This window comes from Trachemys scripta, chromosome 3 (genome assembly GCF_013100865.1).
Source record: "Trachemys scripta elegans isolate TJP31775 chromosome 3, CAS_Tse_1.0, whole genome shotgun sequence".
Lineage (NCBI taxonomy): Eukaryota > Metazoa > Chordata > Testudines > Emydidae > Trachemys > Trachemys scripta.
In genome coordinates this window covers 148,480,934-148,506,753 of record NC_048300.1, presented here as the reverse complement: position 1 = coordinate 148,506,753, position 25,820 = coordinate 148,480,934, and the positions used below count along the sequence as shown (strand labels likewise).

General features: G+C 39.8%; 1 protein-coding gene across 1 annotated transcript in view; it reads left to right on the top strand.

Moving 5' to 3' along the window:
• RIMS1 (regulating synaptic membrane exocytosis 1) overlaps positions 1-25,820 on the top strand; it is a gene marked incomplete in the record, with an annotated part of 487,692 nt that overhangs the window by 188,913 nt on the left and 272,959 nt on the right. The window contains 1 exon segment of the mRNA XM_034766209.1: positions 23,397-23,740. Coding sequence (XP_034622100.1) covers positions 23,397-23,740 — 344 coding nt within the window.

Below are 25,820 nucleotides of genomic sequence, written 5' to 3'. Positions count from 1 at the left end.
TTCACAAGGAATAGTCTTTAAAACCTTTAGTGAAGTGGTCACTTGTATTTTTTGTAAATTAGTATCTTAGTCTCACTTTTGATTGTTTGGTACCCCTCGATTTTTATCAATGTCTCTTGCTCAAATGAAAAAGACAGCTGGAAAACTACATTTCCCTTGCAATTCCTTCACCTATCGTGCCTCTTTCCCAGCTTGGTTCTTTTTAACTCCTGTAATTCTCAATCTTTCCCCCCCATCCTATTTCCTCCAGGAGGCCTCTGACCTCCTTTTTATTTTTCACAGGTCCTTGTCTCCTTTTGCCCTCCTATGTTTGTTTTTCCTCTTCCCTCTAGGGTAGATCTCTGCATCAACCTGCCTCCACCCTCTTAGTCCTCCTCCTTACCTTTATCCACGTCTCCTCCAATCCTGTGTCCTTCTCTTCAGTTATGATAAAGAGGTTATGGTGACCCTTACAGGCAAAAGTGGATATAAGAAGGCTTTTCAAAGGGAGAGGACAGGACAGAATTTGGCCTCCAGAAAGCCAGTCATATTTAAACTGATATAAACCCTTGGTTTCTATATAATTAGATGGGGCTTATGGACACAATCATGGTAGAACAGTGGCAACTTTATTACTACAGGACTCTAATGATTCAATAGTATATTTCAGTACTGAATTGAAATTGATTATAGACTAGTGAAAAAGATCAATGAATGATTATTTATACATTCCAGAGAAGAGTAACTTTTAAAGAATAAAATCTTAAATAAACCTCAAAATCAAACAAAGAGCCGGAGGGTATCTGATTAGATCACTAGGGGTTTTTTTAGATTTAAATAACTGAAGTCATTTTGCACTACTAAGGTGATTCTTGTAAGCCTGTTATGTAATTAAAGTTATATGAAAATGAGACACTCCAAAAATGGATCCATAGAAACATAAGAGAGTCCTGTGGCACCTTTAAGACTAACAGATGTATTGGAGCATAAGCTTTCGTGGGTGAATGCTCACTTCGTCGGGTGCATTCACCCACAAAAGCTTATGCTCCAATACATCTGTTAGTCTTAAAGGTGCCACAGGACTCTCTGTTGCTTTTTACAGATCCAGACTAACACGGCTACCCCTCTGATAAAAACATAAATTACTCAAAATGAGATGTGAGCAGTCTAGCAAGGGGAAAGGTATGGTAGACAAAAGAGGTTAACTGACTGAATGGATAAAATTATTTTTAAAATAATATAAGTATCAAGTTTTATATGTGTTAACCACTTAAATAAGAAAATGTAATTAGGAAGAAAAATCAGTCTTTATATTGGAAGGTGATGGAAGTATATTACTTTTTTCCATTCAAGAGGTCCAAGTGGGTATTTTCATCATTTCTTCTGAATGATTCTGAAAATTGAAAATGTAGAGATAGAAGCGAATGGAATGTCAAAAACACTGTAAATAAATCTTTGTCTACTACTTACTGGTAGCTCAAATTAAGACGTTTTAAATGTCCCTGAACCATTAGGCCATACAGGGCTTCACTGAGTTACACATTATAGAGATGTCAGGGTGACAGGCTATTGCTGAGTGAATGAAAAGGGCAGAGACAACATATGTGTTTATATGCTACAAGGTCTTTATAGTGACCTCTCTTTTCATCATCTGTTTCTCTCTGTCATAATGTTAAAATATACCTTTTCTTCATAACTCTTGATAATCTTCATTAGTGTGTGATTCCTGCCATCATACTTTGCTTATGTATGTCAGCTTGTGTAGGTTGTCCTGAATTATCTGAATCTCACCTACCACTATTCCCTGCCACAGGTAATAGAGTATTGGGAAACTAGACATAGGTAATAAATTAGGCCATTTTCTATTGCCAATATTTTCAAAAATGACCAGTGATTTTTGGGTGCCTTAATTTTTAGGTATCTACCCTGAGTCACCATGAAAGGTTTTAATCAAGTACCTCAGGGTAGGTACACAAAACCCGAGGCACACAAAATCACTAGTCACTTTTGAAAATCATGACCTATTTCTGTTGAGTAAACCATTATTTCTGGATCATGTCATAAACAAAATTTTCATCATCATATTTGAAAATTTCTCAAGGATTTTTAGCAATACGCAGTCATTACAGTCCTGCCACCAAGCCAGTTAACACCCAGGTATATCTGACACCCACAGGACAGGATATCCTAATCTCTATCCTACAGCTTCACTACACAATATGTCTTTTATTTATTTAGGAAATAAACAACTTCATTAGATATCTCTGAATGTACAGGTAAGTGCGAAAGATCAGAATGGGATACTAAGCTTACAGTAAAGTTCTGATCTCACTTCTTAAACCTACTTTTGTAACAGTAGTTACATTAGATCATGGAATGTCATTATTGTTTGGTTTTCTCAGGCTCCATTATTCCATACTGCGTTTTGTTTTCCTACCTTATTGAAACTCCTCTCTTTCCCCTACTTGAGCTGCCAGTGTAGTAACTTAAGGTGAGATCAAGGTAACACACTTCCTCTTAAATTGATACAATTTCTAATTTATGGATTGGCTTTCAAACCATGCTTTATTTTGATTAATCATTTTTTTTTATATTCTTATGCTGGCACAAAACTCCTTACTGCTTTTTCTTGTCCTATTCCCCCATCTTAAATTTTAAATCTTCCATATTAAGTCTCACAGTTGTCAATCCTTTCCCAACCTTTCCCACAATCTCTGACTCTCCTAAATACCCACTCCCTTCCTTACCAAAAAATACATTGCTTCTCTCCACTTTTCTTTTTTAATCTCTGAGATATCCACTCAAATTTGTTGTAGAGCACTGATACTTTCTCTCCCCCTTCCTCAAATCTTCCATCCCAGATTTACTGAGGTTGCCTTTGTGCTCAAGCTTGCTAGCACAGATAGCACAGACTTAATCAACTTAGCCTCAGACCTCTGCATCTGGAGCGAGAGGTGGGAGAATTAAGAGAAAGACCATGGACATCCCAGAAGGTAGGCTCAACAAAGATAAAGTTGGAAAAAACAAACTTGTCATCCTATTGCAGTAAGTGCAGTACTGTAAATTAATGTTTAGCCAACTCCTATGGTATACTGTGATTTCTTAGATTAGCCAGACTTTTCGAAAAAATGGCATTTGGACTGCTATTCTATACCAAGTAAAATGCTGCATGAAAGGCTCAACCTCATTTTGTTTTCAAAGTAGCAGTTGTGGACATTTATAAAATTAGATATAGTGATGATTGAACACCATGTACAATACGAATAATAATACTTTCTGAATGAAATGTTTTATTTAATCTTTATCAACTCCAGTCTATGACATATTCTACAATTTCAACATTCTAGACTGCCACCTAACATTTGTCTGGCTTTGTCTTTTCCCCAATTGCTGGTACTGTACAAAGCATAGTGGAACAATATGTATAGAATGCTAAGCAGGAAATTCGGGCACACATTAAGGCTCTGAAGCTGCATCAGGATCCTCTAATGCAGGCCTCTGTGTCAGAGTGGAGTCTCATTGACTTCAGTGAGACTTTGCCTAGGCATAGGAGTCCACACTAGAAGATTTCAGTGAAGGATCATGTGTTAATTAGGAGCTTTAAATATACTGTCTTGATTGTGTGCTATAAGTACTCTGGCCCCAACTGTCAATCTTAGGTGCTCAAACTGGGGCATCACAATCCATATTAGCCACCTAAACAAAAGTTACCTGATATTCAGAGGTGCTGAGCACCCACAGTAAAGCCTCTTTTATTTAGGTGTCTCAATATGAATTGTGGTACCTAACCAGGGTGGATAAAAATCAATGTTTAAAAAAAAATCAGATTTTTAAAATTTAAATCGGATTTTTTGATAAAATGTTTTTTGAGGAAAAAACCTATCTAAAGATATCTTTGAGCTATAATGTATCTTAATTAAAATGATCTCATCATGGACTAGGAATTATAAATTCTAATTCTATAGTATGAGTCAATATATTCAAGTAATGTTTAAGAAAAGTTTTGTAAATGAATTCCAGTAGTTCATGGATTAGGGACCCAATCTTGTGGGGTTCCAGGGGCTTCTCTATAGATAATTTAGGTTAATATTTCTATCTACTCAATGGGACTCAGTGCTCAGTCTAGAAGATACCATAAGAGATGCTTAGTTTTGCAGTTCTCAAACTCTGGATTTGTGTCTCCAGAGATAACATGCTTGTTAACAGCAAAAATGTTTTAAAACAAATAAATAATATATAGAGGTGAGAAATAACAGACCTCAACCCTATTGTCCCTCTGCAAATTTGTGTACACAGAGTCAATCCCTTATCTCTCTCTAAAAGTGCAAAGTTTGAAAAAGATCAATGAATAGAAGATTGTTTGGCGGAATAGATCTGGACAAAGAGGAGAAGTCTGGAGATAAATGTGAGAAGAGAGGGACAGGAAGTAGAAACAAAAGTGAAACTGTTTGAGCAGCATATTCCAGAAGTCTTGAGGTCTTTCGGAGTGTAGCCTTCATTGATCTGAGAGCTACCATACCATTCTCTCACTAGAAGGGAAAACCTATAATGGCAGCAGGCCGTAAAAGGACCCGGTTTGGGAATAAGAACCATTCAAGAAATGTATATTTACTGATACAACAAGGAGTCTGGTAGCACCTTAAAGACTAACAGATTTATTTGGGCATCTTCAGATGCATCTGAAGAAGTGAGGTTTTTACCCACAAAAGCTTATGTCCAAATAAATCTGTTAGTCTTTAAGGTGCCACCAGACTCCTTGTTGTTTTTGTAGATACAGACTAACACAGCTACCCCCTGATATTTACTGATGATGTTTCAAAGAAAGTCACACCAGTGAACTGGTCGAAGTCACTTAAGCACTTGGATTCAGAGTCTGTTGAAGTGATAATCTCACTTTTAACAGCAATAGAGTCTTCTGCCAGTGTAAAAAGAATATTTTCTTCCTTTGGACTAAATTGATTCCAAATTGAGAAATCGTTTGGGACTTGAAAAAGCAGGAAAGCTTGTTTTTATTTTCCAGATTATGAACAAACAGGAAAATGAAGGTGAAGCCAACTGAGTTAGCTGCAGAAGACAATATTTTAAGTTTTTCATGTTGACCTGGCTGACATAGTCGATTTAAATTTCTTTTTAAATATTTTATTTAACTCTTTTAGTTAATTTTTTTTTAACAAAAACAAACTGATTTTAAAAAACTTGAATGTTTAAGTATCAGAGGGGTAGCCGTGTTAGTCCGTATTGACAAAAACAATGCGGAGTCTGGTTGCACCTTAAAGACTAACAGATTTATTTGGGCATAAGCTTTCTCATCCAGGCAGCTGAAGAAGTGGGGTTTTTACCCACGAAAGCTTATGCCCAAATAAATCTGTTAGCCTTTAAGGTGCCACCGGACTCCTCGTTGTTTTTGAATGTTTAACTAAAATTCAAAAATTCATATGCTTGTTTTGTTAAAATATTGTATGTTTGCTGTTGAAGAAGAAAATCCAGAATATATAACGTTGTTGTTTTAGTTAAATAAAACAATTTAAATGTCTGTTTGGTGATGTTCTCCTCCTAATACAGTATGGCAAGAAAATCCTCCAAATATTAATGATTAACCTGTTGAATTGGAGATAGTTCGCCTCCCAATAACTTCATAAATTTCTGCTTCAATTACCTTTGGTAAATGAAATAACCAAACAATCATTCATTTTCTGATATAGCTGTAAAACTAATCTGAAAAGTTTTCAAAATAAATCTTAAAAAATGTATAGTGTGTACCTTCTAAAAATGAAACCTACATCTATCTCTGAGTTGTGAAGAATATATATTAAGGTTATAACAATCAATAAGAATGCACTTTTATGTAGAAATCCATGATTAAATGGAGTCTTCCTGACTAGTGATTTAAATCAAATCCACCCTGTACCTAACTATGGGTATCAGAGTTTGAAAAAATTGACCACTATATCATACCTATGATCTGTGCACCTATGAATAAGGCTGACTTTCCGGGATCTCCAGGACTTCTACACCAGCTGCTGCTGGGGCAATCTCAGGCCACCGTGTCCCCCTCCCCCAGTAGCAGCAGGAGTTTGGGGAGAGGTGGGGGCTCAGGGCTGGGGGTTGGGGTGCGAGAGGGAGTGAGGGCTCTGGGTGGCACTTACCTCTAGGGGGCGTCCCAGAAGTGGAGACATTCCTGGGTGGAGATGCGGCCAGGGGGCTCTGCGTGCTGCTTCCTCCTGCAGGCACCACCCCTGCAGCTCCCATTGGCCGTGTTTCCTGGCCAATGGGAGATGCAGAGCTGGTGCTTGGGGCTGAGGCAGTGCGCGGAGCCCCCTGGCTGTGCCTACGAGCCAAGGGACATGTCACTGCTTCCGGGGAGGCACAGAGCCAGGTAGGGAGCCTGGCCTGACAGCTCCGCCCACCCCAGTACCAGAGGGGGTCCTGGGCCAGGTGCTCACCCCCTATAGCACATGCAGTGCTCCCTGGGCCGCCCCCAACAACCCATGGTGCCCCGTCAGGGTGACCTTCCAACCACCCGCGGCACCCATGGGCTGCCCCCCCACCCAAATGTAGTCAGGGGCATATAGTACAAGTCATGGACAAGTCATGGGCCATGAATTTTTGTTTGCTGCACATTGCACAGGCACTCAGGACTGCGGCATAGAGAATTGCCTCTCCCCTAGCCCTGAACCTGCCCCGGCCCCGACCATACTGGGTTTATAATGGCAGCAGACCCACGTTCAGCAGGGGCCCCGCCAGCCCAGTGCTCCACTTCACTTGCTCCTTTATTCCACCAGCCCAGAGCTTCTCTCTGCCCCCCCCCAGCCCACTCGCTCTGTGACATTGCACTCCATATGATGTTATGAAAATATGCTAATGAGTGTGAAAATAATGTAACTGGAATATGCAAAAGGTCTCTTGTAAGGTGTCATTATAAAGCTTATAATCTACTGAGTGTGTTCATCCTATTTGTATAAATGTATCATTCTTGTATCTGAAACTAGAAATATGAAATATAACTCTGAAGTCCTATTGTAATTATGCGAACTGTGGGCCATTAATGGTGGTTTGGAATCTTGATGGCCCCCATCAACTAGGACAATTGGTTGTAAATGGCTCTGTTTACTTGCAAGCCTTCCTGTGAGTCAGGCCAGGAAGAATGAAGGCTCGGGGTCTCACAGGACATGTGACCATGTCACCTGGTACTGGAATCCATCTTAAACCTGGTGCTTTTCCATTTAGAAGGAGGGGTGGGGACCCAGAGAGACAAAAGATTCCGGCCTTGTGCCAAAGTTATAGAAGGGGGTGGACCGAACAAAGGAGGTTCCAGTCATGAGAAATCCCCTAGTTACCATCTGAGCTGGAGCTAACAAGAACTGTACCAGGGGAAAGAATTGGTCCCAGACTAGGAAGGAGTCTAGTCTGTGAAAGAAACTTATTGGAACATCTCTGAGGGTCAGATTTTATCTGTAATCAGTTTCTTAATGTGTTAGGCTTAGACTTGCGAGTTTTGTTTTATTTTGCTGGGTAACTTACTTTTTTCTGTCTTTTATTACTTGGAACCACTTAAATCCTACTTTTTATACTTAATAAAATCACTTTTGCTTATTAATTGCCCCAGAGTAAGTCTGGGGGGAGCAAACAGCTGTGCATATCTCTCAATCAATGTTATAGAGGGTGGACGATTTATGAGTTTACCCTGTATAAGCTTTATACAGAGTAAAGCAGATTTATTTGGGATTTGGATCCATTTGGGAGTAGGGTGTCCGGGTGCTAGAGACAGGAGCACTTCTTAAGGTATTTTCAGTTAAGTCTGCAGCTTTGGGGCGCGTGGTTCAGACCTGGGGTCTGTGTTGGAGCAGACTGGTATGTCTGGCTTGAGAAAGCAGGGTTCTGGAGGCCCAAATTGGCAGAGAAAATGGGCTCAGGGGTAGTCTCAGCACATCAGATAGCAGTCTTGAGGGATTTAGAGTAGGAGCCGTGTTAGTCTGTATCTGTAAAAAGAACAGGAGAACTTGTGGCAGCTTAGAGACTAACAAATTTATTAGAGCATAAGCTTTCGCATCCGAAGAAGTGGCTGTAGTCCACGAAAGCTTATGCTCTAATAAATTTGTTAGTCTCTAAGGTGCCACAAGTTCTCCTGTTCTTTTTTTTAGTCTTGAGGGAGTTTCTGTGACCCAACCCGTCACACACTCCTCTTAGACGGCCAGCTGAGGGCTCCTCTCTCTGCCCCTGCCCTCTGTGACTGGCACGCAGCAGCTGTTGGCTTCCTGCCAGTGATGGGCGGGGTGGAGGGGCGCAGAAAGGAGCCCGCTGCCGCTCCTCCGGGCCGCTGGTGATGGACAGTTGGCCACTTCGACCTTCCCTAGGGAGCCTGAAGCTGCAGACTGTTACCGGTGGCCCAGACTGTGGACAGACCTGCCATGGCCAGGGAAGAGGTGACCCTCCCCGGCTCCAGCCCAGCTTGGACCTGCTGCGGCCTGGGGAGAGGCACCTATCCCAAGGCCCCAGCCCTGGAGCTGCTGCAGCAGGGAGAGAGAGATGCGGGGAATACTCTCTTCCCGCCGTAGCCCCGTGACAGCCTGCACCACAAACCTGTCATCCCCAACCCCACCCCAGAGCCCGAACCCCCAGCCTGAGCCCTCATCCCCTCCACACTCCAACCCTCTACGCCAGCTCTGAGGCCCTCATCCTCGGCTCCACTCCAGAGCCTGCACCCTCAGCTGGAGTCCTAACCCCCCGGCACTCCAACCCTCTGCCCCAGCCCTGAGCCCCTCCTTCACTCCAAATCCCTCGGCCCCACCCCCCGCCACATGAATTTTATTATGTGCACCAATGTGGAGGTGATGTGTAATGTCATTGGTGCACGTAACAAAATTAATTCCGCACATGCATGGGAAAAATTAGAGGGAACATTGCCCATGACTAAAACATAGCCTTACTTATGAACACTAGTGTAAAACTATTTGCACAAAACATAATAAAATATTACTTATGTGCTTTAATTGCTTGAAGGAAACTGACAAATAGGTAAGTACAGACTATAACCATTCTTGAATAATAAATGTGCCTATTACATCTGCTCAATCCTACATTTCTTGCAGGGCCCGAACTCTTATTGGACAGTGGTCACTGTTACACAATTAATATTTTCCATGGGTACCAAATAGTAATATCTGAGATACCACCAAATTTACCAATATTTAGAATGGGAAATAGAAGTAGTATAGATAATTTCCACTGTGCTCACTTGAGAGGTGACCATTCTGTACTTTTGCACAATGTATACGGTCTTAACACTAGTAATAGAAATAATAATAATAAATAATCATGTAGTATGGCTTTATTGTTTGACTTTGAGTAAGGGTAGAGTAAAATCTGAGTAAGGATTTCGGAATCTAGCAAGTAATGATTTGAAGTTTGTTCAAATGGTTTGTGAAATTTAGGAGTATATCTGATAACTGCCATTAGTATTTTCTGGTCATCGCCTTATGAGAAAGATATGGACAAATTGAAAGGAGTTCAGAGAAGAGCTGCAAAAATGAGGAGTCTGGTGGATGGGGGGTTGATTTATGAGAAAAGATTAAAGAGTTAAATATTTATACCGTCACTTGCCTAAGTTGGGATGTAAATAAACAAATATCTGAAAATACCAAGGATTGATACCAAGGTATTATTTAGTGTGGTACAAGGCAAGAAAGCTAGGAGGGAGAGAGGATATAGCTAGAAAAGCTGAGATTAAATTAAGATGACTATCAGGAACAATCTCCCCTCAGTGAGACTGTGATATAGGCTCCAGAAAAGTGATGGAAGCTCTGGGATGGCCAATTATGTTTCCGGATTTTCCCTCTTTCCAGGGATCCCTCTTATGTTTTTCCAGTTTGATTCCTTCCTCACTCACACACACAAACCTCCATGGCCTATTTGGAAATAAAAAAACAAAGTCAGTGTATAGAATCCCCACCCAGAGAAGGAAAAATAAAGTCCCAACTATAGGGCTTTTCACATCCTTATTTTCAGGTTTTGCTTTAATTCCAGAAACACAAATTCAAACCAAGAACAGTTTAACTCAGATTACTGGATAATAACCACTTGAGTCCTTCCTGCTTTAGTCAGCTGGGAGGAGAGAGGACATACTCTTCTCTGTGGTAGCCTTCTATGCCCCCGTTTCCCCTTTCTTTTTATATCCCTACTTAGTTCAGCACTATTGCCAACCTGCACTGGATATGCAACAATTTATGCTGCCAGTTTATAGTGAAAAATATGTTTTTGGCCACCATGCCTTTACATCAGTTAATTTTGTGTCCCAGCAACACATTGACTCTGCACACCCAGCCATACAATTCTTCACCTCTTTTGTCCCCCAGTACCACATCTGCCTCCTTGCCCACCAGCTACACATCTTCTCCTACAGCTCTGGAGGTTTTTTACCTCTGCCCTGTCCTCTCAAGGCCATTCAGGTCCAGAGGTTCTAGACAGACAGACACACACACACCAAACCCGGATGGAGTGCTGTACCCAGGGGTTCTCTTCCCGGGGAAAGGAGGGAGGAACGGACTCATTTTTCACAAGGGGGTCAGGTCCGAAAGGAGCAGAGACATCCTGAGCTTCTGGGCTCTTTCTGCTTCCTTGTTACTGCTTCCCTGGTGTGAGAATAGTATCAGCTACTCCCTATCCCCTCCTCAAAAACTTCTGTCAGTCCCTGAAGTGGGATGCAGAGGGAAGAGCTCTCTCTGCCTCCTGCAGCAGTGGGGAACTGGGGAAGGAAGCCAATCAAAGAGGTTTTTTTCTCTGGGCTGTCCAATATTGCATGAAGGGTGGAGCTTCTTGCATCATGGTAAGACTGGCTTCAGCAGGGGTCAGAGTTGTGTTACTTGCCATAAATTGCCAAAAGTTGGCAACACTTGAGTGATAGACAGGAGCCCAGTTATTCCTTACAGTTAGTCACAGTCCATTTGACAGCCTTTAGCTATAACTATGTTCAGATTTGGCAGAATTTTTTATATTTTTTATAATTTAGATGGATAATCTAGATATTTTAAAGGATTTTTATTGTTTTAAATTTGCACAACATTATAAGTTTTAATCCCTCCCCCAGTTATTATCAATGTGAATGTTAACAGGTGAGAGAAATTATGGAAAGACTCAGAGAATGGTGGGGAGGTTACACAATAATTATTTAATGACAGTAGATGTTGAGATTCAAAAAGTTAAAGCGTTATAACCGCTAAAATACAAATTGTCAACATTGTATGGCAAAATATACAAAGTAATTACCCACAAATCAAACTCTAATAAGTTCTCAAGTAGTATTTTTCCTTCTTTGCCTATCTGTAAATTTCAATTATTATTGAGGGAAAGACCTTTTGTCAGTTTCTGTGTGTATGGTGAAATCAACATTTAGCGACATTTACTGATTAAAAATAGAATCCTTCCAGGCCTAACTATATTGCTTAGGCCTTCCTCAGGCTTTGTGCAAACATCTGCTGCTTCTTCTTAGTGGCTCATAGAACATTGTGGATTTGACCATTCACTGTGCAAGTAGATTTTTTTTTCTGCAGAAACCCTGGATTCAGTCTTATTTGACTTGTCAGGCATAAGATTTATCTTTCCATAACGTGTTCCAGGTTACCAAAACAAAAAAGGCCTAAGCCCTCTTCATTGGGAAACAGACATTCCTTTGCAGTCAGGATGTTCCTACTTAAGCCTTAAGCTTAAGCCTACTTTCAGTTCCTCAGAACAGGGGTAACCATTTATATTGTTTGTATATCCAAAAAGAAGCCCATAAAAAGAAGGGGGCTTCTTCACATCTATTGTAGAGTGTGCCAAATGTCCTATCCCTACTCAGGACTACTCAGATCAGAAAACTTCAGAGGAAGATTTCCTGTTTCATTCTTTCCCAGGGTCCAGTGGCTGAGACCCAGTATCCAGGAAGCTCAAAAAGCTGCAGATAAACTGCAGTGGAAAGAAAGCCCAGTCTACTAGGGCCATGGCCATATCTTGGCTGGATTAGGGAGGCCTCATTATATAGGTTTTTCAGTGTTCCGTCCTGGCATTCCCTGCACTGGGCATTACTAGCTAAAACGAGTAGGGGTCTTCAGTATGCAACACGTCACCTCAGAATTCTTACAGCAGGGCTTTTATGAGAAGTTCTACCTTTGAAGGGAAAGAGTTGGAATTTCCCAATTGCCTCTCTCCCCCTCGTGTTCCTTGTTCTAATGCGACTCCAACTTTTTTGTTCTCCATTCCTAAGATGTTTTCTGTTAGGATACTGCTATGCAGAACCCAGCATTTCTTTTGTCATAAAATGAGCCACAGTAAGGCAAATTATATTTCAGTTACAAGATAATTTGCTTTCTGTGGCTCAGTCAAGATGGCAGTCTCTGACCTTGCCAGGCTTTCTAAACCAAGACTTTGACAAGAGTTGCCTTTCTGGTTAGAGAGGTAGATATAAGTCACCTGATGCTTTCAGATCAGAAGGAAGTCAAATAGAGAACATTAGAGACTGGACAAATCCTACATGTTGATTAGTTGTTGTCTTTTCTGTCAGAACAAGTGAGTAGAAGGCAGAGTTACAGAAAGCAAATTATCCTGGAAGTGGGAATATAATTTCCCTTTGTGCAGTATGTCATGTGCTTAATGACAGCCTCGTACAGGAATTATGTGATCTTTATTTTTCTTACATTGTAATATGTTTTGGAGACGACTAGAATAATCCAACATGGAAAAATCTTTCTGATGATTTGTTTTGACCATGTGTTTGAGCTTTTCATAGTTTGGACTTTGCACTCTTTAGAGCATCACAGAACCCTGATTTCATTTGTCCTTCATCTGCAGTGGCCCTCGTGGGCTGTTGTGCTACCCAGAATAGCTACACATAGGAATGCCCCAGTCTACCCCCATAACTCCTACTGTGAAGGGGTGTGCAGAGATAGCCAGCTCTGAACCTTCCAGACTGTCTGTCTACACCAGTGGTATTCCTGGAACAGGTCTGATAGCTACTTTGTGCCCACTGTAGGCTGGCTCAGATAGTGTAAAGTGTCCACAACACAACCATAAAGTTCCCCTACAAAGTGTTGATTCTGTTAGGTTGATGATCATAGAGAGTGGTGATGGGTAATTGCTTACTCACCTTGAAGAATCGCTCATGTGCAATTCATTGGGGTTCTGTTTTATCATATATACTAATCAACATAGATGTGAGGCTGGTGATGATAGTGAGATATGGTGAGCTACAAATAATCATTATGTGGTGTGTGCTTTCTACTATGTCTCTTTTTCATCAACATTGAATGGTATGGTGTCTTTATTTTCCCAGTGCTAGGCTGAAATAAAGGCTTGGAAGTGGCTTTATCTGGATAAATTGAGATGACGCTGGTTGATTCAGGAAATACACAGAGCGTGTGGCAAGGATGGCAATTGTCCACATGATTGGTTTTTCCCGACTTTGTCAACTATTTTTTCTGGATCCCTTCTTGTTCCTGATGGCCTGGATAACCTCTAGTAGACTAAAGTGCCTTTTTCATCTATTAATTGAATGATTGTGACTGTTTCTTTTGGATAGGTTCTTTACAATTACCTGTATTTTTGACATCTTCTGATCACAATAAACCAATGTGCTTTCTACATAAAGCTTCCTTTGAAGAGCAGTTAGAAGTTACAGCTTATGCCCAAGTAGCTGCATGATTTGCATTCCCTATTCACTTTCAGATGTGATTCGTGGTGTTTACAAATCTAAAACATATGGTTTTGGTCCTAGCTACATAAGGAGCTGCTTGTCTCCGTGTGCACTGCTTCACCAGTTCAGATCAGCTTACTGACTCTCACTAAAAGTCCTTAGATGTGGCTATCACCACATTTTCATCCAGAAACCCTGACTTTAGAATTTGCTTCTCTAACTTATCTGACAAAACTAGTTTGACTTTCAGGACATATTACAAAGCTCCTCTGTTCTCTCAGGGTTTTGCCTCTGGGAATGGTGGGACAGTTTTGCAGTTTGATTTTGTGGTGAGTGTCTTTATATCTAGTTGATATAGTCAGCTAATTTTGTATTTTTAACATCATTTTGTAAGTGCAATGAGGCAAACATGATAGGCATATTTTAAAGAAAAATATATTTTAATCCCTTTTTAAAAAGTGTTGTTATTTAGTCATGCATAATTGTTGTATGCTACTGGCTGTGATTTAGGAAGCTGAGGTACTTTTGGAGGTCTGCACATGATTTTCACCTACTCTTGGCTAAGAAGAGCTATTACTTTATGTAATGCCTTTATATGCTGAGAGTCAAACTCTGCCATCATGTATATGAGTGTAAAGCTGAAATAACTCCAATGAAGTTAATGGCATTATATCAGCTTTATACTGATATAGCTGTGGGCAGATTTGGCCTCATGAGTGTATTCTAATTTGTATAATAAGCTTTTATATCATGCTTTTCATCCATAGTTCTCAAAGCACTTTACAAAGTGTGTTTTACAGATGGGAAAACTGAGGGGAAGTGATTTGCCCAAGCTGTCACCGAAAACCAGTGGCAGAGCCAGGAACTGAACCCAGGTCTTCAGAGTCCTAGGCCATTAGGTCACATTGCTTCTTGCTGACAGGGCATATTCTATTATTATTTGACAGCTTTCTAGAAATGGTTGATGTAGAAAGGACATGTACAATCCTGGAGCCTTAAAATTCCACTTCTTCTAAAACAATAAGCATTTTTTCCTTACAGGAACTCCGTTTTATTAAATAGAGCTCTCCCGGTACTGTTGGTGGAATGTAAGACTCTGGAACTGTACATATAAACATTTATGGAAATAATTTCTTCATCAGAAGCTTGTCTCTGCAGGAGAGAGCGCTTTCTCAAAGACTGGTCAAAGACTTGTGGCATGAACTAAGAACCACCACAAACCTTGTCACATTCTGTTCCAAGTGCAAGGGTCACATCTTCTAACTTGCCTTCACCAGTACAAATACACAGCAGCATATACATATAATTAAAAAATAAAAAACTGCTCAGACAATTTATCCTTGGGAAGGGGCAGAGAGAGAGAGAATGAAGCACAACTGACAGATGCTGATTGCACCACATACTGCCCTTCTGGAAGGGACTCAGCTACCTGTGATGAAGATGGTATAAGAGCCTCAATAGAATACAGCCGAGAAAGCACTTTCTACCAAACTGTATTGGTTCACCTTCTTGAACAACTGATGTTGGAAATACCACATGCAAATTTCTGCAATTTTTGTGCACATTTATTTTAGGCCTTAACAGATTTAACCTAAGTATTTATGGGCTCACAGTAAAATAAATTTTGAATTTGGCTGGCAGAGATCTGCCTGGGGGAAATCAGAAGAGAAAGGAGTTTGGGGGAGATGGGGCAGGGATTAAAATACATGAGGTTTAGAACTGTTTGTAAATTCTTTGATTAAACTTTTTTGTCAGAAAATGCTGATTTGTCAAAACCAAAACTTTTTGTGAGAACTTACCAGTTTCAGCTAAACTTTCATTAGGATTGCTCAGGTCCAGGAAGTAATTTTTGGTCAAAATCAGAAAAAGAGAGTAAGATCTATCCCAGGACACTCACTTAGGCTATGAGAGATCCAGGCTAGGTTCATACCAGTGACTTGAACGTGGGTCTCCCACATTCCTGACCACTAGGCTATTGGTTATTTTGGCCTGTGTGTGTCTCTCTTTTGTGTTTTTCTGCAAAAATCTTTGATAAGTCTCAGTTTGGTTCTGATGCAGACTGGGAAAAATTTTGAAGTCAAAAAAAGTTTGATGAGATTGGAAAACCATTTCCTGACCAGTTCTAATGGGTTAGACCAAGGGTTGTAGGTCCGACTGAAGTGCGGAGGTGTTCTGGTGGTTCATATATTTGTGCTTAAATGGGCAGGGAGGTCTAAGAGGAGAGGGGTCGAGGGTTAGGTGGGGGCTTTACCTACGCACCTGACAGCTTCATCTCCAGTTTATCCTTCTTCCAACGCTTCAAGTTCCCCTGCAATTCCTCTGAGCCAGGGAACTCTGCTAATCCCATTAAAGCCCATAGCTTCTCTGGAAAGCCTGTTCCATTGACCTCTTCCTGCCCTGGTCTCTGGATTTACAACTCCTTCCTCTTGATTAAAGGATGCCACAACTCTCCTTCATGGGGCTGTCCCATTCAGACAGGTTTCCCCAGCCACCACTCTCTGTTCTGGTCTAGTGCCCATCCCTGGGAGCAGACTCTCTCCTGAATTGATGATCCCCTATAATTCTCCTCTCCAAGCTGTCTGCCCTCTCTCCTCCTGAGAGTCACCAGCTAGATTTTATCATGTTAAGATGGTAACTACCGGATTAACATATGACCCCATTCCCCAGCTAGGCTGCTGCTCCCTTTTATAGTGGTTTCCTTAAAAGTGCCATGTCATGGAATAAGGGTTGGCTGGCCTCAGGTTCCAGTACCCCTTAAATGAGACAGACCACCCTGCTACAGTGAACCACTTCCAACAAGCTCATGTACCACAGCAAGGCAACCTCTGTTCTACATAATGCGCTTGCTCTCTGTTATATAAATTCAGATGTATATTATTGGCTTGTGAGTTATAGGCAAAAAAACAGAGTGAAAACCTTCCATCCCTTGCAATTTTACATGAAATCAACTTAACCTAACTTTTTGGCTCTTATCAATATTTTAAAACTGTGAACAGTGACTTAGATGACTGAAATGAGCAGTAACAACCTACAATATAGTACACCACCAGGGACACAAGGTATGTCAGTCGCTGTAAGTAATATTCTATCTGGTATTTTTTACAAAAGCATTATAAAAAGAAAACTGACTCATAAGCTTTGATCAGTTTAAAAAACAGTTTATATTTTCAAAATAGACATGGTGAGGCACAGGGGCTGCATTTCTGCCTGGTCCTTACACAGCCTTTGCAAAGTGGGGAGGCTCCTTAATTCCTCCTCACTATGCTCCTGTGTAAGGGCCTTGAAGAATCTGGCCTTGGTCATACACTACAGGGCACATGTTGCCTTCTGGGAACTTATGAGGCTTATGCTGCTAGTGTTTGTTCTGGATAAGAGGGATAGATTAAAAAGGGAGAAAAAAAGACAATCCACAGTAGGCAATGTGATGGGCTCATCACAGCTATATTATCAGTATGTTTTATAGTTTGCACAAAGTATGTCAATTTGAACTAAAAATAGTCTTGAAACCAATAGAACCAAACCCAGGATCTGAATCTTTCAAAACGTTTGGGAAGTTTAGATCTGATTTTGCAACCCAGGCCCAGCTCTAGTCAGAATTCACATAACAGCAATTCTAACAAAGCTAAGTAAAATCGATTTTTGTGCTTAATTTTATAACCTTAAATGGTATAACTGCATAATTAATGGAGTCAGAATATTCCTCATGTCTATGCAGAAGGTCCACTGTATTCTAGGACTAGCATTACCTAAATTCTGAGGCAAGATCCCTGCCTTTTGCAGCAATCCAGGCCAGCAGACTGGAGATTCTGCAGCATTTACAGATACGTTAAAAATATTTTTTTATTTAATGAAATCTGAAAGTAAGTAGAATCACTACATGTTAATAAGTGTAATCACTACCCATTAATTTTTTTATTAAATTTATTTTTTTTCTGACATATCATTTCTAATATTCAGTTTGCTGCAGAATTTTGTATTGAAAATGTATAATCTTTATAGAAGTTATCAGGAGGAAGGAGGTTTTTTGGCAGCTGAGTATGGGACAGTTGGGGCCTCTGGTACCAAGGAAGGCACTGCGGAGGCAATTTGGGTTTCTGAGATGAGTATTAGTTGGATGTTGAATGATCAGCTATTAAATAGTTAACAGAGTTGACAGTAAAATTAGCATTATCAGCTTTCAAAATTAACACCCTGTGATGAATGAACTATTGTTTCACACTGTTCACATCCCTGTATTGACTATAGGCTCTTCACCTTTTAAAAGTACTGTTTGCAGCCATAAGGGCTAGAAACCCAGGGCATGTTTACACAGTGATTAAACATCTAGGGCTGGCCCATGTCAGCTGACTTGGGCTTCAGGACTGAGCGTCAGTTAGTGCCTGGGTTCTGAATCCCTGAAAAGGGTTAGGTTCCCAGAGGCAGAACATCCCCAGCCCAAGCCCGAACATCTACACTGCAGTTTTACAGCCCTGCAGTCAGAGCCCCACAAGCCCAAATCAGCTGACACAGGCCAGCTGCAGACATTTAATTGCTGTGTGGACATATCCACAGTGTCTGATTTTTTTCCTTTTTTCCTAAAGTGAATAGTAGGTGGGTATAAAATGCTTTGCTGATGTGTGGTGGAGAATTTTGATTTGGTAGCATTTTACACCCACTTTATATAAATATAAATGATGACACAAAGCAGTGGAAAATTAGACCCAAGTCCTCGGGTCTGGTGAAAATGAGTTCAGCGCAGGACTCAAGGGAAGGAAGAGCAATAATATGGCTTGATGTCTATCAGATCTGTCACAGCTCTGGGGCTGGCATAAAACTGGTTCAGCCTGTTATGTCAGCTAGGAATCAGCCTGAGCACAGCAGCTCACTCCTCCAGCCATGCCCTCCAAATTGAGCTGCAAGAGGCCAGTCTCAGAGTCACAGCACTCGAATCCTTAGCTGCCCAGTTAGGCCAGCTTCATGGCCCATTTGCACCTCTGGAGCAGTGGAAAGGGGCCGTAGCAAAGGATGGGATCTGGCCCACAGCCTCTATGTTTTGAAGGCTTGAGTTCTAGAACACATACCCGCAAGAGAGGTTGGATTCTTTGGGTTGTTCCATGGCTGTGGATTTGGAGAGTACACGGAGCCCTGGGCATAGTTACAGCTGCATATTTTGAGATTTTATTATAGTGGAGCAGTTGGGAAACCATAGCTAAGGTTGCATTACCATATTTCAGTTTGATATAGCAACAGAATGAATATATATACTTTGTAACACTACTTGTTGTTACCCCAGTTAAATGAAATAATTTTTGATTTAACTTGATTCCAGCAAATGAAGTTTCATAAAGCAAAAAACTGGCCCCAGTCCTGCAATCAGATCCATGTGGGTGGACTCTTGTGTTGGTTGCTGAGATACATTGAAGTCAGTGGGGCTTCATGCATCTGCTTGCAGGACTAGGGCCTGGACAACTGTCTTCTTGAAGTGGATGGAAGAAGTGGCTCAAAAGAGTGTCAACGTTATTGTGCAGTTATGTTGAGACAGACTTAAATAGAGGTGCCTCTGTTTATTAGGATCAATCCTCCAAAACAAAATAGATGGAAGAAAATCACAGTCCAGAGAATGGAGCACTATCATTAATAACTCATGACCTACCAGTGTAGATACTCTAAGTTTTCTAACAAAGTTTTAAGGACTTTTCTTCTGCATCAAAGTGATGCTAGACACTTGCACATCTGATCTAGACAAAACTTGCATTGACTTCAGTGGGCGTTTTGCCTGATTGAGGCTTCCAACATCTGGCTCTAAAGTTGGGGTAGAAGTTAAATTTCCTTCTAACATAATTTTTACTTCCTCCTGCTCATGGGATAGGAAGTAATAATGGAAATTACAGTAGAATTAAAGAAAGCTTTTTCTCTCTGCTAATATCGCATGAAAAAGTGTAATCATAATGCAGAATTCATAGTTTTGTAAGTGAAAATGCTTATTTATGTTGTATATTGTGGTACATATATTGCATAATACAGATATGTTCACGTTGAAATTTCATGTTATTTAGTACAGGAATACTGTTCCTACCCATAATGGATCACTTTCAGCAGTGCCTGTAAGAGTAAGTGTGAGGCATATCTTTATGTTTGTGAATGAATGTTCATACACATTCCACATGAGGGCAAGCATGGAGTCCTACTGCCCAAAAAGCATGTTTCCACTAAGCCCATAAAGTTTTCTACATGAATCTGCAGGGGAATCATTAACCCACCTCCATTGAATCCGGTGTGCACATTATTTTTGTGACATAGCAGTAAAGCACAGGACTCTTGTGCTGTGCTGTGAAAATGCAGTTTTTCCAATTAAATAATTAATATTAATTATAATATATTAATAATTAATATTAACTTTTTGAAAAAGGGTGCCCCTTATAGTCCTGGCTATTTGGCTCTAATAGCTCCATGTGTAGACATGTATGTGCCTGTTGCCTTACACAGGTATATAGAAAAAAATGTCTATGTGTTTCTAGAATGACCTACTGTAATGCTGCATCAGAACTCACTAAACAGAGAAGAAAAAACTGAAAATATTTTGTTAATGATAGGTCAGAATAAAATTATCTACCTTACTTCATTTTCCTGATGCATCGCATGGAGGTCCAGAAGCCACATTAGAGCACTGTAATCCTTCATCAGAGTGTGTGTTTGGTTGCCTAACATCTGTGGATTGTTAAGATAAGTTATTACACAGACCTGCTTTAGTTTAGATTGGTTTGGAACACATCCCAGAATATTCAATCAGGATATAATTCCCGCATGCCGCTAGACTGCTTGCTCCACATACTTCTCTAAAAATGTTTTTCAATAAACAGCTTTCTTACTGAAACTGTTATATCACCTCAATTTTTTTATTTCCTTCTTAAAGAAAAGCTTTTGTCATTTTTCCCTTTGGACTGAATATAGCTCAAGGCAAACATAGCATTTAATAGCTAAGTCCTGAAGAGAATCCTAAACAGAGATGTAGTGTAGCTTCTTTGTGAGTATAATGCAGATTTCCTACATATATAATCTGTGGTGCTTGATGTGTATGTTATGTTCAAGCTGTAGTGTTGAAAGACTGATGTGGGGATAAGTTCTATTGTAATTTCACATCTAGTACTTCTCCCTTTTGTATCCTGTATTTATTTCTGTGTCTGCTTCTGCCTTAACTACTCCCAGTTGTTTAGGTTGAATAATTTTGTCCATAACAAATATTTGCAATAATAAAATAAAAGGCGATTGGGTAAGTTTGTTAGTAAATTCACAGGAAAAAGTTTATTGCATATTTTTTGATCTTATAGGTACACTTAGGTTGTATATATAAGAAATTGTGAATGATATTGTTGACACAGTTACCAGCTTCACATTTTAAAATGTTAATATGTGTATGTTTGAGAATTTGATTACAATTTCAAGCTTATTCTAGTTATCTACAAAATAACTTGTTTTGAATTTTGATTAAAAGAACTCATATCCTTAACAAAACAACATTCAGAACTTGGAAGAATTTTGCAAAAATATTGCATTTTATTTTGAAATTTGCCAGTTATTGTCTGAAGATATAAGGCAACATGTTAACTAATACTGAATTTTAAAAAACTCCAGTTCTTATCAGCTTTTGGACAACAGCTTTTTAAACCTTTCTGTGAGCTATTGATTTAATAGCTTTTGGCTAATGACTATATACACCAAAGAGTGAGCGAGCAAGACATATATATATATTTATTACCAGGTGGCTACTGCCTGACCAGTTAGCAATCACATTCAAGTTTATATACACATTTTAAAATGTTTCTTCCTGGTTAATCTAGTCTACATTTTAAACTTATTTTGCATGACCACATGCATATTCAGTTACTCTATTTCAAAATCAAAATATCCCAGGTGAAGAAAATAAGACATTATAATATCAAAGGCAGATTTTAAAAATGTCTACCATTTGTTTTAAAGGAGAAGCTGCCATTCCTATCATCTGTTGAATATTGTTTCTATTTTTAACACAATATATGTTTGTACCACTGCTACAGTAATTGTAACTTTTGATTAGATTCTTTTTTGAAGTACGGTAATTAAAAATATTTTAATATCTTCCTTGAAAGGGAAAAAAATAGCCTATTTCTGATGTTGGATACAGGCACATTATAGATATGGCTATGGATAAAAAGAGAGTTTGATATTTTTTTCCTGACAGTTTAGTCAACTTGTGTAGAACTTACCTACTATTTGTAAGTTCTGATGTATTCTTTATGATCTAAAGTGATAACCCATTTTAGAATCCTTTTAACAAATCTGAATTATGCTTACTGTATAAAATGTCTGAAGATTCTTTTTCTTTGTGCTATATGAAATGCCTTTGTTGCTGGTATGCAAAGAACTTTTCCTTAGTTCTTGGTATTGTCACAGCCAAAACTCTGTTCCATTCTCCAGTTTTTCCTGAAAAATTATTATTGTTTCTTCAAATCCTTTTTATGTTAAATATTGTGTGGTGTATCTGTACTTTTACACACAGACAATATTTGAAAAATATTTTTCACTTTCTTTTCTGTCTTTTCTTTCTTGTTTCACAACTTCATTTATGCTTCTATTCTAGTTGTTATTAAACTTGCATAACTTTTCTTTGTTGCTTCTGTAATTGGTTCCATAATTTCTTTTCCCCTTTTTTCTTTCTGTGTCTGATGAAACATCTGATGATGTCTATCTTCCCTATTCTCCCCTTTTCCACGTCAGTCTTCTTTCTTCAAAGTATCCTCTTCTTTCCCTAATTATTGTTTTTTTTTTTTAAATTTGCATTCACTTTACTTTCCCCATTCAGCTCGCATTTTTCTCTTACCATCTTTTCTTACAGTACCTGCTGGCCCTCATTCCCTGTAAAACACCTATGCCTTAATGGGCCTTATTGTGTGTGCTGCTGGAGGAAAAAGTAACCCATATACGTACCCAGTTTAATGGTGACTACCAGGGACTGGAACGCTTGGCCTTTTTTAAAATGTAACTGAGAGATTTAGCACATGGTCATTTCTCAATGATGCAGATGTTTGATCTTTCATCTTTAGCTAATACGGAAGATTTTCTGGTTTCTTAAAATACTGTACACAATTTTTCATTTCATTATTGTATTTAGTTACATATCAGTATATTTCTTTAGGCCTGGAGTTTACAACATTGGTAAGTAGTTGTGTTTGGTGTAGTTGAAAGTATTCACAGTACGTAATTAATTCATTTTGAAAAACTGCCTGAGATTTGACATTGTTATGTGGGAAGAAAATATTAAGGAGAAATTCTGTAACAGTACCTATTTCTTTAATAGTTCATAGTAGTGATTGGAAGGGAGAAGTTAACTGGCTTGAGTTTTACACTCCCGAGTTCAAGTTCATTTCAGGTCACCTCACCAGTGAACATTAGTTTGATAATCCCATTCTAATGTTTGTCCGCACTAAAAAAATCTACTAAACATCAACAACCTGCATAACCCTCCACACCATTTTGTCAGTCTTTACTCAAGAGAGCCCTGGAACTGAGATCACAGATTAAGATTGAGATATATTGACAGAACATTGTGGAAGCACCTGCCTGCAGTATGCTTGGCCCTAGTAGTAGAGTGATTCTCACTTTTGTGAGCATACTATGAGCACTGTCATGAGCACAAACTTCATCCAATTAAAAAAATACTATGTTTGAACACATATAAAACAAGGAAATATATTAGAGTTTAGAGGATGCTTACACAGATCTTTTTATCTTCAACTAGGTTATGTGGGTATGCAATTTATGTCGAAAGCAACAAGAAATCTTAACAAAGTCTGGAGCATGGTTTTTTGGAAGTGGTCCACAGCCGCCAAGCAGTCAGGATGGAGCACTGAGTGATACAGCTACTGGTGGAAGCTCTGTTGCACCTAGAGAAAAGAAAGCAAGGCTTCAGGAGCGTTCCAGATCTCAAACTCCCTTAAGTACAGCAGCTGCCTCATCACAGGAAATCTCTTCTTCCAGTGTGCAGTCTGACAGGAGGAAAGGAGCAGAATTATCACAGCAAGCTATGGGCCTGGAACAAAAGCAAGCTTCATCAAGGTCTAGAAGTGAACCCCCGAGAGAGAGGTAGTACTTCCTAATTTGTTTTTACACATCCATAGCATCTGAACTGCTAGTTAAGCAGTGTTACACAATAATGTATTTCTGGGAGATTATATCTGTCCCTCATTTGCTTTACGCATTCAAGATCAATGGTCAACTATGTTTTTTGACCAGGAAAGTGCAAAAATTCACTAAGAAAAGCACTATCTGGACTATGCAGTGAACTCTATGCAAGTGAAGTTTAAAAAAATAGTAAGACAGTTGCACCTTTAACTTACTAGGAATACATACCATGTTTGCAAAATCAGACTGATGATTGTAAAGGTTCGCTTTGTGTCCACAAAGGGTCTTAAAGCCATTTCGTAATTAAAAGGACCCTTTCGAAGTTGTTATACCAAAGACTGACCTGACTCAGAACTGTATTTTTTATAATTAGTAAATCAGTCACTGATGAAGTATTTACAAAGGAAAAAGACTAGGGATTCTGTCTGATGTGCTCAGACTTGCTATGTCTTTCATAGTCTTATCAATCATCAGAAGTTACCTTGTAATAATTTAAATAACAAGACAATATTAAAAATAGGTTGCTTACACATGTAAGATAAACAAATGTAATTAGAAGTAATTACAGTTTATTTGCATGTGAGAATAAGGCCACCCATAAACAACTTATAGTATTTTACTTAGTAATTTAATGGTGATGATATTCTTTGGGTATATGTATACTGTCATGAATCTGCTGAACAGAAACAGGTCAGCTGAGAGCCGTGTGATCAATCTGCTGCTGCTCTTTTGGAAGCTGACTAGAAGGTGATAGGGCAACCAGTGGGGGAAGTCTTTGTTCTATGGCAGTGGGATGCCTGGTTGGAAACCTGCAAGGATTGCAATGGAAGCACCTTTCCCTGGTGGCTGCTCGGGGGAGGGTTGCTAAACTGCTAACAGTCCTGTATTACAAGGAACATCCCGTATTTAAATAGAAGATGGTCTGTCCCGTACTAAATCAGTACAGGATGCCTTTTATCCTGTATTTCAGTAGCAGGGGGCCAGTAATCAGGGATGCATCTTTCCACTCCCCTCCCGACCCTGGCCCTTCAGTGCTGCGCAGAGAAAGCAGACGGGGCCACACTCAAGGCCAGGGTCAGGAGTGGGGTGGAAAGATGTACCCATGAGTGCTGGCCCCCTGTTGCACAGGGCCCCTTACTGAATCCAGCCCTTGAGCGTGGCCCCATTTGGTTTCCCTGCACAGGCTGTGACTGTACTCTTGGGGTGTAGCCTCCCCACTCACAAAGTCTCTTCCAACGTCCCCAACAGGGCACACAGCACTGCAGCAGGCAAAGCCCAGCAACTGCAACCTCCAACTTGGCTCCAGGCTCCCATGCAGAACCTGAACAGGAATTGCAGTGGCTGCTGGCCCTGGGTTCTCTGCAGCATCTAGAGCTGAAGAAAGAGAAACCCTAGGAAGCATGGGGGAGGGAAAAAGGGACTTGCCCTCACAGCTTCAATTCAAGATTGAAGATAGTTGAGGTCTGTCCTGTATTTTTTAAATATGATTTTGGCAACCCTACCTCAGGGTGACCTAGATGGGGATTCTGGAAGTTGCCTGCATATAGCTGGGTCTACCTTTGTTTAAAAGTATGAGCACTCATAAGCATTCACTGATAAGAACTTGTATGAAGTATAAACAGACAGAAAACATCCTACCTTACCTTGTAACATCAAATTCTCCCCAACAATGAACAACAATCTGCTTCATGGCACTGAAATCAATCCTCTCTCAGCTGAGAGGCATTAATACAGTAACAAAGTACTATATGTTCCCTTTCTATTTTGCTCACTCCTGAGACATCTCTTTTTCTGGCCAGAAGTAAGGTTATTACATTAATTGCACGGTTACAATAGTCACATGTTTGCCCGTTGATTATGTTTTCCCCTTTCAATGTTTTCAATACCCTTCTAAAATGTCTTATTTCCCAGGAGCATTACACTGAAATGCTGGAATATACTGATTGTTGTTGGTCTTCTAGACTTTGTAGAAGTACTTACAGCAGTTTTCAAGAGACAGAACTTATAAAAGAATTCTTGCAGTTTGCTTATGTATCACACA